At 37.3% G+C, this 13999-nt stretch overlaps 1 protein-coding gene across 1 annotated transcript in view; it reads left to right on the forward strand.

The window, feature by feature from the left end:
- The window catches only part of LOC127860610 (uncharacterized), a 75624-nt gene extending 62019 nt beyond the window's left edge, over positions 1-13605 (forward strand). Inside the window, 6 exon segments of the mRNA XM_052398847.1 lie at positions 755-930; positions 3530-3766; positions 5246-5394; positions 6596-6697; positions 6699-6764; positions 11566-13605. Coding sequence (XP_052254807.1) covers positions 755-930; positions 3530-3766; positions 5246-5394; positions 6596-6697; positions 6699-6764; positions 11566-11703 — 868 coding nt within the window. The 3' untranslated portion in view covers positions 11704-13605.
- The last annotated feature ends 394 nt before the right edge of the window (positions 13606-13999 follow it).

A 13999-nucleotide genomic window follows, 5' to 3' on the forward strand; every position in this document is an offset into this window, starting at 1 on the left:
CCTCACTTAACAGTCAAAAGTTAGGCCATGAATTCATCATGCAATTTAAAAATAACTAACCACGAAATGACTGCCATGAGGATACTGAGTGTCTCATTACCTTAAAGGTCACGGTCACACTTAGAGGTCAAACAGTCAAATTTGGCTATAACCTGTTTGTTTTTGACATAAGCATAGTTTTTGAAACAAATAAGGAACATGGGGGAATCCATGCCCTTGGGATAAATATTAGCCTGGCTCTGTCAAGAGAGGGTAAAATGCATGTGCATAAAATGTCATTCCAGATTAGCCGGTGCAATCCGCACATTCCAACATGCTTATCAGGAAAGGCACTTTCTGCCTAAAACGGATTTTCCCTAAGAAGAGACTTGCTTTAAACAAAAAAATACATTAAAGCGGAAAGTGTCGTCCCTGATTAGCCTGTGCTGACTGCACAGGCTTAACTTAACCTCTTTTTCAATGAGTAAGGCTCATGTCATGTTTTTCTCTTGCAGGTTCAAATGCAAGGTGCATAGTGGTGTGGTGGAGACATATTTCATGTCACGTTTTTCTCTGGCAGGTTCAAATGCAAGGTGCATAGTGGTGTGGTGGAGACATATTTCATGTCATGTTTTTCTCTGGCAGGTTCAAAAGCAAGGTGCATAGTGGTGTGGTGGAGACATATTTCATGTCATGTTTTTCTCTTGCAGGTTCAAATGCAAGGTCCATAGTGGTGTGGTGGAGACATATCTCATGCCATGTTTTTCTCTTGCAGGTACAAAGGCAAGGTGCACAGTGGTGTGGTGGAGACATGTCAGCGAGAGGACCAGCTGGAGGAGTATTGTCGTAATGTGTGCATCAAGCTCGAGTGCTGTCCTTACATCATCAGCCCTCTACATGTGCTGGAGAACTGTCCTGAGAACTGTCAGCAGATGACCAAGACCAAATACAGTGAGCAGAGCTTTTTTCCATCTTTATGAAGCTGCCTTTGCCCGCTCATTGTATGACAAAATTAGTTGTAAACTGTTCAAAATTGTAAAAAAAATGAGTTGCAAACTTTTTTTAGCTCACCTGATTGCTCAGGTGAGCTTTTGTGACCGGTATTTGTCCGTCGTCCGTCCGTCCGTCCACATTTGTTCGTAAACACTCTAGAGGCCACATTTATTGTCAGATCTTCATGAAACTTGGTCAGAAGATTTGTCCCAATGATATCTCAATCGAGTTCGAAACTGGGTCATGCTGGGTCAAAAACTAGGTCACTAGGTAAAAAAAAAGATAAACCTTGTAAACACTGTAGAAGTCACATTTCATGCCCAATCTTCATGTAACTTTGTCAAAATGTTTGCCTTAATGATATGTTGGTTGAGTTCAAAAGTGGGTCTGGTCTATTGAAAAACATGGCTGCCAGTGGGCAGGGCAGTTTTCCTAATTTGGCTATAGAGAAACCTTGTAAACACTCTAGAAGTCACAATTTTTGCCCAATCATCATGAAAGTTGGTCAGATATTGGTTTTATTGATTTCTTGGACGAATTTGAAAATGGTCCAGATCGGTGAAAAAACATGGCCACCAGTGGGCGGGGCATTTTTCTCCATATGTATATATTGAAAACATGTGAACACTCTAGAAGTCACATTTTTGGCCCAATTTTCATGAAATTTGGTCAAAATGTTTGCCTTAATGATATGTTGGTTGAGTTCAAAAGTAATACCGGTCCGTTGAAAAACATGGCCGCCAGTAAGCGGGGCAGTTTTCCTTATTTGGCTATAGAGATCATGAAACTTGGTGAAAAGATTGGTTTTATATATATCTCAGATGAGTTTGCAATTGGTCCCGATCGGTAAAAAAACATGGCCGCCAGGGGGGTGGGGCAGTTTTCCATATGTGACTAGAGAGAAGCTTTGTGATCGAGCACTATATAAGTCACTTTTTTTTACTAATCATCGTGAAACTTAGTCAATACATTGGTTTTATTGATTTCTTGGACTATTTGAAAAATGGCTCAGATCGGCGAAACACACTTTTGAGCTCACCTGATTGCTCAGGAGAGGATTTAGGATTGGTCTTTATCTGCCATTCGTCCGTCCACATTTGGTTTGTAAACACTCTAGCATTCACATTTCTCAAGTATGCTTTATCAAAGATGCTGAAAGATCTCAGTCAAGTTTGATATTGAGCAAAATCACATAATAAATGCCATAATAATTGCCCTTACATTGTCCAAATTTTCATTATATTATACAAAATCCTTGTAAACACTCTAGAGGTCACAATTTTGTTTCAGATTTTATGAATCTTGGTCATATTTATTTTTGTAAGCAAAGTTTGATGTCTGGTTAGGGGGGTCAACTCAAAATAAAGGTAACCAGGTCAAATCTTACAAAAATAAAAACACTCCATGCGCCAGAGTTTTGGTTTAATAATGATGAAACTTGACCAGGATGTTTGTCTGGACAATATTTAGGTAAAGTTTGACATTTGGTAAAGATTGAATGAACTGACTCCTCTCAGGTGAGCGAACTAGGGCCATCTTGGCCCTCTTAATTAATTGTGAAAATTTGAGTTGGTAACTTCTTAAATTGGGGTAAAACGGCCAGTCTCTTAGGAGGAAAAAAACCCTTTTGAGAAACTCAGAGTTGTTATGAGTTCATCTGTTGTGCTAGACTAAGACCAAATATAGTGAGAAACATAGATATATCATGAGTTCATCTGTTGCACTAGACTTAGACTACATATAGTGAAAAACATAGATATATCATGAGTTCATCTGTTGTGCTAGACTAAGACCAAATATAGTGAGAAACATACATATATCATGAGTTCATCTGTTACACTAGACTTAGACTACATATAGTGAGAAACATAGAGTTGTTATAAGTAGGTTTGTTACACTGGACCATGACCAAATACAGTTAGTAACATCGAATTAGTATGAGTACCATTAATTAGTTTTCAGGAATATAATTAAAACTACATTTAAACCAAATATGTTGCACTTAAAAATACTTTTACTCTTTTGACATATGGTCAGATGCTTTATGTTTACAAGTATATGCAGAAGTTGCACATAATTTGCATGTGGTATAAGTATTTTTTGCACGTGATATTTAATGTCATTGACTCCATATTAGATAAATGGAAACAATAATGTGCATATTTTTGTTGTTGATATTCCTAAAAAGTGAATGACCTGATGTAAATAGTATGCATATTGCCATATCACATTTATGCTAAAGATCAAAATGCATTATTACATCAGTTTATTTAACTCAATTTGGTATTTTAAAGTCATATAATCTGAAAATGTTAAATATGTTAACCTATCACATGTATGTGATATATAAAAATGCATAACATCTTCAGTTTATTTACATCAAGTGGCTTATATCAAGGAAAAAAGGTGATTGACTTTATTGTTTCCATTTGTTTGATATAGAGCCATTTAAATTGTTACTTTTAATGATATGAAAAAGTATAGAACCATTGACAACATCTTATTTGTTTTAGATAAACACAAGTACAACAGTACTGATCTAGTCTAATTTTTTCAGACTATAGCTACGGCAACAAGAAGAAACGACTAGGCCCACTCCACTTTGCCCCAAGGCCCGCAATAAAGTCAAGCTCCCAGCGGAATCTGCTTAAGAAGGGCCGCAAAAGGAAGTCGTTCCTGTTGACACAGAAGAAGGGTCGTCGCCAGGGTAGCACACGGGGTGGGTACATCCCAGTGGGTCAGCGGGATCGAGAGTTGGATGAAGGGTTCATAGACGGGGCAGACGAGGAATATGGTGAGTTTGAGTATTTCCAAAAGAGTACTTAAAATTCCTGATTGAAAGCCCCCCTCAGCCCCTCTAAAAATATCTCTGTTAAGTAGTATTTGTTAAAAAACCTACAGCTTGGAGAAGTCTTTTTCACCACCTACATAACCCTATTTACTTGGCAATACAGAATTATATATAACTTGGCAGTAATAATTTATCAATAATTGCCAGTTAGTATTGCTATTTAAATGTTGTTGTTTTTGCCAAAAAAGTATACATTGTTCCCAAATGAGTACCTAAATTTCCCAATTTAAAGTTTAAACCCTACCTCCTCTCATACCTCCTTACCCTGCAACAACAAACCAAAACAACAGCAAACACTTTTTATGTCCCCAACTATAGAAGTGGGGGACATATTGTTTTTGCCCTGTAAGTTGGTCTGTTGGTTGGTCTGTTGGTTGGTCTGTTGGTTGGTTGGTTTGCGCCAACTTTAACATTTGCAATAACTTTTGCAATATTGAAGATAGCAACTTGATATTTGGCATGCATATGTATCTCATGGAGCTGCACATTTTGAGTGGTGAAAGGTCAAGGTCAAGGTCATCCTTCAAGTTTAAAGGTCAAATATATGGGTCAAAATCGCTCATTTAATGTACTCTTTTGCAGTATTTCAATATTCAAGATAGCAACTTGATATTTGGCATGCATGTGTATCTCAGGGAGCTGCACATTTTGAGTGGTGAAAGGTCAAGGTCAAGGTCATCCTTCAAGGTCAGATGTCAAATATATGTGGCCAAAATCGCTCATTTTATGAGTACTTTTGCAATATTGAAGATAGCAACTTGATATTTGGCATGCATGTGTATCTCATGGAGCTGCACATTTTGAGTGGTGAAAGGTCAAGGTCAAGGTCATCCTTCAAGGTCAGAGGTCAAATATATGTGGCCCAAATCGCTTATTTTATGAATACTTTTGCAATATTGAAGATAGCAACTTGATATTTGGCATGCATGTGTATCTCATGGAGCTGCACATTTTGAGTGGTGAAAGGTCAAGGTCATCCTTCAAGGTCAAATATATGGGTCAAAATTGCTCATGTAATGTCACTTCGCAATATTGAAGCTAGCAATTTTATAATTGAAATGCATGTGTATCTCATGGAGCTGCACATTTTGAGTGGTGAAGGGTCAAGGTCAAGGTCATCCTTCAAGGTCAAACATCATATAGGGGGACATTGTGTTTCACAAACACATCTTGTTTAAATAATATAAAACATAAAGTCCATTTCCCTATCTAGCACAATGAATTGAACTTGAGCAAAAAAATGTTGAAAACTCTTTTATTTTCAAAAACAAACATTACAACTCCCAATGTAAAGGACCCGGCTCCAATCTTAAACTGTTGAGAACAACATAGCCAGTTTGCTGCCTAACGGATAAGGCATTTTTTTCACTTAACCATTGGCGTGATAATTGATTGTAAATAATGTGTTTAATTTTTCTCCAGACTACCCTAGGCACAAGCGGAAGCACCCACACCATGTCTCACACTACGAAATTCAGGCAAGGAGAGCTAAAATGCCCAAGTATAGCTTTGAGAGGAAAACCCACAGGAAAATTTACACATCCCCTAATCCAAAGCATCATTTTATAGCTGTAAGTATAAATTTCTGCTCTGCATTTCAGAAACTGCTTCATGATTATTATTTAGTGTTATTGGCGAGCCCACTTTAAAAAAGCTCAATATAATAGGTACAATAGTTATGTGCATGTGTGTTACTGTGTACGTCCGATCTTGTCGGAACAGTAACTTCGTTATTAGTCATACAATTTTTAAATACAATAAAAGACCAACATAATAAGAGGATACGTTGTGTATGACAACCGTCTCCCTACCTAAAATGTCAAGGTTAAAGGTTTTGACAGCTTATTTGCACTGTTATTTTTCTTTCTTTCATCATTCAATTTAAAAATACTTTCCACAAATGACCACTATTCGGTAGACGGCCTCCAGTATGTTATACCTATCTCGCTATTTCAAAGGTCACGGAAGCACTTAGAGGTCAAAAGTGAAAATTTGCCACAAATCAGCTTGTTTTGACTGTATCTTTAGCATTCTTCATTAAGTTCTTTAAGGTCAAGGTCACACTTAATATGTCAAATGTCAAATTTAGTTATGAAACAGCTTGTTCAAACTGTTCACTCATTATTCATCATGCAAACAGTTTTAAAATAAATTAATGCGCATGACAACCATCAAGATACAATATGTCGCTTGTACATGTAACACAGGTCTCCTATACTATGGTAACGACCAAGTTAGAGTTTCAAAGTCACATTTTTCCATTAAACAGCTTGTAATGCCTATCAATTAATAAATCATCTTGCAATGTTAAAATAGCATGATAAATTGATATATGATGTGAAACAAATGTCTCCCATTAAGATAAAAATTAAAGGTCAAAGGACAAATTTTGCCATAAAACATCTGATCCACATTGAAACCTTTACAAGTTGGATCTAGTAAGAAAGGCCTTTAATTAAATGTGACTTTCTAAGGGACGTCAAATGTGTCAAAATGTGTATCTAAGTGGTAAAGGTTTAAATGCTTCAGTTATGGTAGCTTGCTCAGGAAAACGGCAAGCAGGTTAATAATTGTATGACTGCATTTTCTCATCTGTTCTGCTGATTACATCCTTTTGTGTGCCCACTCAAATCACAATGACTTCTAAACTTTAATTAATCTGTTTAATTATGTAGTATTGTAGAAAACGCAGTAATGGGTAGGGAGGTAATATGTTATTGTCATCCCAAAAATCACAACCCTGCTAAGGTTAAAAGTATGTATTTCTTTTAGGAGCGTGTTCCTCGTGGGTCATCACGGTACCAGCAGTCTAGCCGTCTGCATCCGCGGCCAGACTCCATGAGTCTGGACAGCAACCCCCTGCACTGGTCAGTCAACTGAGGTCCTACAGTTCATCAAGACCACTGACTGCTCACACCTGGCTCGCATACTCAAGGAACAGGTAATTGGAGATAAAGGCATGATGGTTGTAGGAGTGAGAGAGCATGTAAGCATGAGTTTTTTTTTTATCAGAGGCTCAGTTGGATCTTCATTTAGCAATTCTACTTGAGTGCCCATTTTAGTTTAAGTTTTCCTGATTTCCAAACAGTTCAAGCTATACACCTTACCCATTCTTAGGCATCTGTGTGATGCTCTTGTAAAAGTTTTTGTGAAGTACATGATATCTGTAAACTACACTTTCACACATGTCTTGATGATGCCATATTTGAGACCAAAACATCAAAGCTGAAAGGTTAAGAGTGCTCTAATGAGACAGCCCTTACATGCACACATAGTGCAAAAAGTCTGTTTGTATTTGTTTGCGAAATAGAGGCTAAGTTCGAAAATGATTGTTGGTTGCTTAAAAACATTGCAGCAAGGTGGTTTGGCAGTTCTCCTTGTAAGTCTTTTGTGAAACCTGGTGAACATGGCCTGCTGCGACTTGTGATATACATGTGGTGCCTTTGACCCTCTTGTTTTTATAGTTTTATTAGCTCATCTATTTTTTGAAAAAAATTTTATTTGCTATTGTCATCACCTTGGCGTCGGCGTCGGGTTAAGTTTTGTGTTTAGGTCCACTTTTTATGCTCCCCCAAACAAATTTTGGGGGGAGCATATAGTCGCCCCTTCGTCTGTCCGTCCGTCCGTCTGTCTGTCCGTCCGTGCACAATTTTTGTCCGGGCTATTTCTCAGCAACTTATGACCGGAATTCAATGAAACTTTATGGGAAGCTTCACTACCAAGAGGAGATGTGCATATTATCAGCCGGTTCTGGTCGGATGATTTTTCAGAGTTATGGCCCTTTGAAATGTTCCATTAACTGTACATATAGTGCAATTCTTGTCCGGGCTATTTCTCAGCAACCAATGACCGGAATTCAATGAAACTTTATAGGAAGCTTCACTACCAAGAGGAGATGTGCATATTATCAGCGGGTTCTGGTCGAATGATTTTTCACAGACTTATGGCCCTTTGAAATTTTCCATTCTACATATAGTGCAATTCTTGTCCGGGCTATTTCTCAGCAACTGATGACTGGAATTCAATGAAACTTTATTGTAAGCTTCACTACCAAGAGGAGATGTGCATATTATCAGCCAGTTATGGTCGGATGATTTTTAACAGAGTTATGGCCCTTTGAAATTTTCCATTGTACATATAGTGCAATTTTTGTCCGAGCTATTTCTCAGCAACTTTATTACAGGGAATTCAATGAAACTTTATGGGAAGCTTCACTACCAACAGGAGATGTGCATATTATCAGCCGGTTATGGTCGGATGATTTTTCACAGAGTTATGGTCCTTCGAAATTTTTAAGTTGCTAAACCATCCATCGTATTATTTTGTCCAAAGTTATGCCCCTCAAGACATTTCCTTTTATCTGAATATATAGTGCAATATTGTGACAAAAAAAACTTTGGGGAGCATCACCCAGTCTTCCCACGATTTCTTGTTTAGAGAGTTATGGCCCTTTGAAATTTTTAAGTTGCTAAACCATCCATCGTATTATTTTGTCCAAAGTTATGCCCCTCAAGACGTTTCCTTTTATCTGAATATATAGTGCAATATTGTGACAAAAAAAACCTTTGGGGAGCATCACCCGTCTCAGAGGGTTTCTTGTCTCATAAAGTATTAAAGCTATTGCATTCAAACGTGGCACACTTACTTCCTATCATGAGGGAACTGGGCAGGCAAAGTTAGATAACTCTGGCTGGCATTTTTACAGAATTATGTGCCCTTTTCATACTTAGAAAATTGAAAATTTTGTTAAGTTTTGTGTTTAGGTCCACTTTATTTCTAAAGAATCAAAGCTATTGCATTCAAACTTGGTACACTTACTTACTATCATGAGGGGACTGGGCAGGCAATGTGAGATACCACTGGATTGCATTTTGACAGAATTATGTGCCCTTTTTATACTATGCAAATTGAAAATTTGGTTTCTTTTTGTGTTTAGGTCCACTTTATTCCTAAAGTATCAAAGCTATTGCTTTCATACTTGCAACACTTACTATCATAAGGGGACTGTGCAGGCAAAGTTATGTAACTCTGACTGGCATTTTGACAGAATTATGGCCCCTTTATACTAAGAAATTCGAACATTGTGTTAAGTTTTGTTTTTTGGTCCACTTTAGTCCTAAAGTATCATAGCTATTGCTTTCAGACTTGGAACACTCGCTAACTATCATAAGGGGACTGTACAGGACAATTTGCATAACTCTGGTTGGCATTTTGACGAAATTATGGCCCTTTTTAGCTCATCTATTTTTTGAAAAAAAATTATGAGCTATTGTCATCACCTTGGCGTCGGCGTTGGCGTCTGGTTAAGTTTTGCGTTTAGGTCCACTTTTCTCAGAAAGTATCAATGCTATTGCATTCAAACTTGGTACACTTACTTACTATCATGAGGGGACTGGGCAGGCAAAGTTAGAAACTCTGGCGTGCATTTTGACAGAATAATGTGCCCTTTTTATACTTATAAAATTGAAAATTTTGGTTAAGTTTTGTGCTAGGTCCATTTTATTCCTTAAGTATCAAAGCTATTGCTTTCATACTTGCAACACTTACTAACTATCATAAGGGGACTGTGCAGGCAAAGTAATGTAACTCTGACTGGCATTTTGACAGAATTATGTGCCCTTTTATACTTAGAAAATTGAAAATTTGGTTAAGTTTTGTGTTTAGGTCCACTTTATTCCTACAGTATGAAAGCTATTGCTTTCATACTTGCAACACTTATTAACTATCATAAGGGGACTGTGCAGGCAAAGTTATGTAACTCTGACTGGCATTTGGACGGAATTATGGGCCCTTTATACTTAGAAAATTTGGTTAAGTTTTGTGTTTTGGTCCACTTTACCCCTAAATTATCATAGATATTGCTTTCATACTTGGAACACTCGCAAACTGTCATAAGGGTACAGTAAAAGGACAAGTTGTATAACTCTGGATGTCATTTTTATGGGATTTTGGCCCTTTTTTGACTGAGTAACTTTGAATATATGGTTAAATTTTGTGTTTTGATCCACTTTACTTCTTAAGTATCAAGGCTATTGCTTTCAAACTTCAAATACTTTCATGCTATCATGAGGTTACTGTACCTGGCAAGTTGAATTTTACCTAGACCTTTGAATGACCTTGACTCTCAAGGTCAAATTATTAAATTTTGCTAAAATTGACATAACTTCTTTATTTATGATTATATTTGATTGATACTTTGACAAAACTACTCTTACCTGACATACCACAATTGACTCCACCCAAACCATCCCCTGTGCCCCCCCCCCCCTATTTTTTTTAGATCAACTCACAAATGACCACCACACCCTCACACTATACCCCCCACCCCCCCTCAATTTTTTTTTTTAAACGGTAAAAAAAACAAACTTTTTATTTTTATTTTTTTATGTTTGAAATACCCTCCAACCATCGCACCCAAGAATCCCCCCCCACCCCCCTACCCCCCCCCCCCCCCTCCCCCCACCCGAACCCCCCCCCCCCCCCCCAATTTTTTTTTTTTTTTTTTTTAAGATCATCTCACAAATTACCACCACACCCTCACACTATACCCCCCCCAACTCACCCCCCCCTATTATTTTTTTTCTAAGATCATGTTTATGTTTGAAATACCGTCCAACCATTGCACCAAAGAATCCCCCCCACCCTTCCCCCCCCCCCCACCGGAATATTTTTTTGTGCATTTTTTTCGCATTTTTGGAAGATAATGTAATAAATGTCCTCCCTCCTTTGTGATTGAAAATGAGAGTCCCTTCACCTCTAAAAAGAAAATAGATGAGCGGTCTGCACCCGCAAGGCGGTGCTCTTGTTTTACTATTAAAGTAACTTTGAATATTTGGTTAAATTCTGTGTTTAGATCCACTTTACTTGTGAAGTATCAAGGCTATTGCTTTCAAACTTCAATTACTTTCATAATATCATGAGGGTACTGTACCTGGCAAGTTGAATTTGACCTTGATCTTTGAATGACCTTGACTCTCAAGGTCAGATTATTAAATTTTGCTAAAATTGCCATAACTTCTTAATTTATGATCAGATTTGATTGATACTTTGACAAAACAACACTTACCTGACCTACCACAATAGACTCCACCCAAACCATTCCCCATGCCCCAACCCAGAATCCCCCCCCCCCTAAAAAAAGTTTTATTTTTTCATTTTATTTTTATTTTTTATAGATCCTCTTATAAATGACCACACCCTCACACTATACCCCCCTCTCACCCCCAACCCCCCTCCCTTCCCCGACCCCCCCTCCAATTTTTTTTCTTTTTTTGTTAAAAAAACACAAATATTTATTTTCATTATTTTATTTTTGAAAGACCATCCAACCATCCCACCAAAGAATCCCCCACCCTCCAAAAAAAATGAATAATAATTTGTTTTTGCAGTTTTTTGTTATTTTTTTGGAAGATAATGTAATAAATGACCACACCCCCAAACTATACACCCCTCTCCACCCCCACCTCTCCCGCCTTTGTGATTGAAGTATTGAGATAGGTCCCTTTACCTTTAAAAACAAAAATAGATGAGCGGTCTGCACCCGCTAGGCGGTGCTCTTGTTTTAAATTTTGTTGAAGGTCCTCCTTTGATTTTAATTTCTATGAATGGACTATAATTATGCACACCTTTGGCAATATTTATTCCATTTGAATATCTATAGAAAAATATTTTAGTTCAACATGCAGTAAAAATGTTGACAATCTCTAAATCTAACACAAAACTTGACTTCATGTGTTTTGTAGGAAGTTGATGGGCAGGCGTTTCTGCTGTTGGATCTACCGACAGTTCAAGAGCATCTTGAGTTAAAACTAGGTCCTGCTGTGAAACTGTGCCACCAGATTGAGAGACTTAAAGTGGCTTTCTATGAGAACTATGCTTAGGTCCTGCTGTGAAACTGTGCCACCAGATTGAGAGACTTAAAGTGGCTTTTTATGAGAACTATGCATAGCCGCTGCCCAGAGGTGATTAGATGAGAGATACCCAAAAGTGGCCGCCTCACTACGCAAAGCAGGTTGAGTGTAGCACCATGGAGGATTGTCAACATTGTTAGGAGAATAAAATTATATGACTCAACATAGCCGGTTGACTTGGCGCTTTGCTATGAGCAAGTGACTTCAATTGTTTGTCATTACAAAAAGGAAGACAAATAGACTTTGTGTATGTGTGTCACCATATACATACTTAAAGTGGCTTTCTTTACCGCTTAGATATGTTTTTTGATGTGTCTGTAGTCCTTTAGAAAATTAAATTTACTCAAAGAACTTTCTTACTAAATTCAAACTTACCGGTATAGAGGTTTATTTACAACAATTAGATGCTGACGAGCAGCAAACATCATAAAACCTGAACAGACTGCGAGTTACTCACAAGCTATTCTGGTTATATGCTGTTTGAAAGCCACTTTTTTCACTTAGCTTCTAAGTGGGAAAGGGTTAAAGTATTTGGGTGTCAGCAGATTTAATCACTCAAAGTCAGAAACATTGTGTGAAAACTGTGCTTAGCATGCATCTGACCCACCTGTTATGTGCTTAGCATGCATCTGGCCCACCTGTTATGGAGACATAGCAGCTTTAAAATAGGCTAATCAGACTAGGGGTAGTTTTATGTAAACATAATTTATGTGACTGGAAACAAATTAAGTGTCTATAAGAACTATTCTAAGCAGTTATGTATTGACCTGGTGTTAAGTTGTTTGATAATTCTAATAAAGAGGCTTGTGAGGTTTGAAAACGTAATGAAAATAAACTGTACACACAAGTGTCAATCAGCTGAAATTGAAAATAGTTTGCACTATAATAAAGAGTAGACTTAGTTTCTAACAATTAATAACAGGTGCCAAAATATACCTTTGAGATTGGCTTTGTACAAAAACTACTATCGTCTGCCATATTCAATTGTAAATTTGTACAAATTGATTAAATTGTATTAGATTGAAAATCTTCTTGTTTTGCATCGTATAGATACTAGCAGTGTTCAATTTTCTATCGTGAGTCACTATGTCTTTCCATACATAATAACCAGAAACCACTGGTTGTCGTAAGTTCAGCTGCAAACACTCTCATCATTTTAGCTTTACTCTGTGAAAAATGGGTTAAAGTGTTGTCTCAGATAAGCATGCACAGACTGCACAGGCTAGTTAGGGACAGCACTTTCTGCTTTTATGGACTTCTTATAAAAAATCCATTTAAGGCGGAGAGCCTGCAAGGACTGCACAGGCAAAATGTGGGACAACACTTTAGGCACGTGCATTCAGGCCCCTTTTCCCAAAGCGAGGCTTATCTTTTGCAACCATGGACAAAGCTACTTTGGCCAAGCCCATAAAGGCACTAGTTTGAGAAGTATTAGTGCAATTATGTTTTGTTAGGCAAAACGCATCTGGCAAGTTTGTTACACTTATAAGAATACATGGTTTGTTTTTGAAGGATATATACATGCATTTTAATGTTGTGGATCAATTGCATTTTTCTATGTAGATGTTTGCCATAGGGACTTAACATATATTTGTTGTTCAAAAGATAAACAAAGCATACAATTAATTGTAAAGTGAGCTTCATGTACACAAAACTATTTTTTATGTACATGGACATCCCTGGAATCGCTATTCCCTAAATCAGATAATTATTTTAATTTAGCTGTGATATGGCCATTTATAAACTGGAATGATTATCTTTCTATGCTGCATTATTGATTATTTGTGTATCTGTTACTTAAATGTATTCCAAAAAAATGTTTGTGGGTATTTCAATTAAGTGTCTTGATGACAAATAAACTCTTTTCTGATATTACATGTATGTTGTTCCATTCTCCCTCTGCCCCCACTCCTAAATCATGTCTTTATAATCAGTTTTACTGGCTTGAACACCACTTAACCCTTTAGCACTTAGATACGTATTTACGTATTTTGACGCAATTGTTGTCCCTTAGAAAGTAAAATTTAATTAAACAACCTTTCTTACTAGATTCGAGTTTTAAAGGCATTATTTCCAAAGGCCATTTTTAGCTCATCTATGTTTTGAAAAAAAATTATGAGCTATTGTCATCACCTCAGCGTCGGCGTTGGCGTCCGGTTAAGTTTTGCGTTTAGGTCCACTTTTCTCAGAAAGTATCAATGCTATTGCATTCAAACTTGGTACACTTACTAACTATCATGAGGGGACTGGGCAGGCAAAGTGAGAT

The sequence above is a fragment of the Dreissena polymorpha genome, chromosome 1 (assembly GCF_020536995.1).
Source record: "Dreissena polymorpha isolate Duluth1 chromosome 1, UMN_Dpol_1.0, whole genome shotgun sequence".
NCBI lineage: Eukaryota > Metazoa > Mollusca > Bivalvia > Myida > Dreissenidae > Dreissena > Dreissena polymorpha.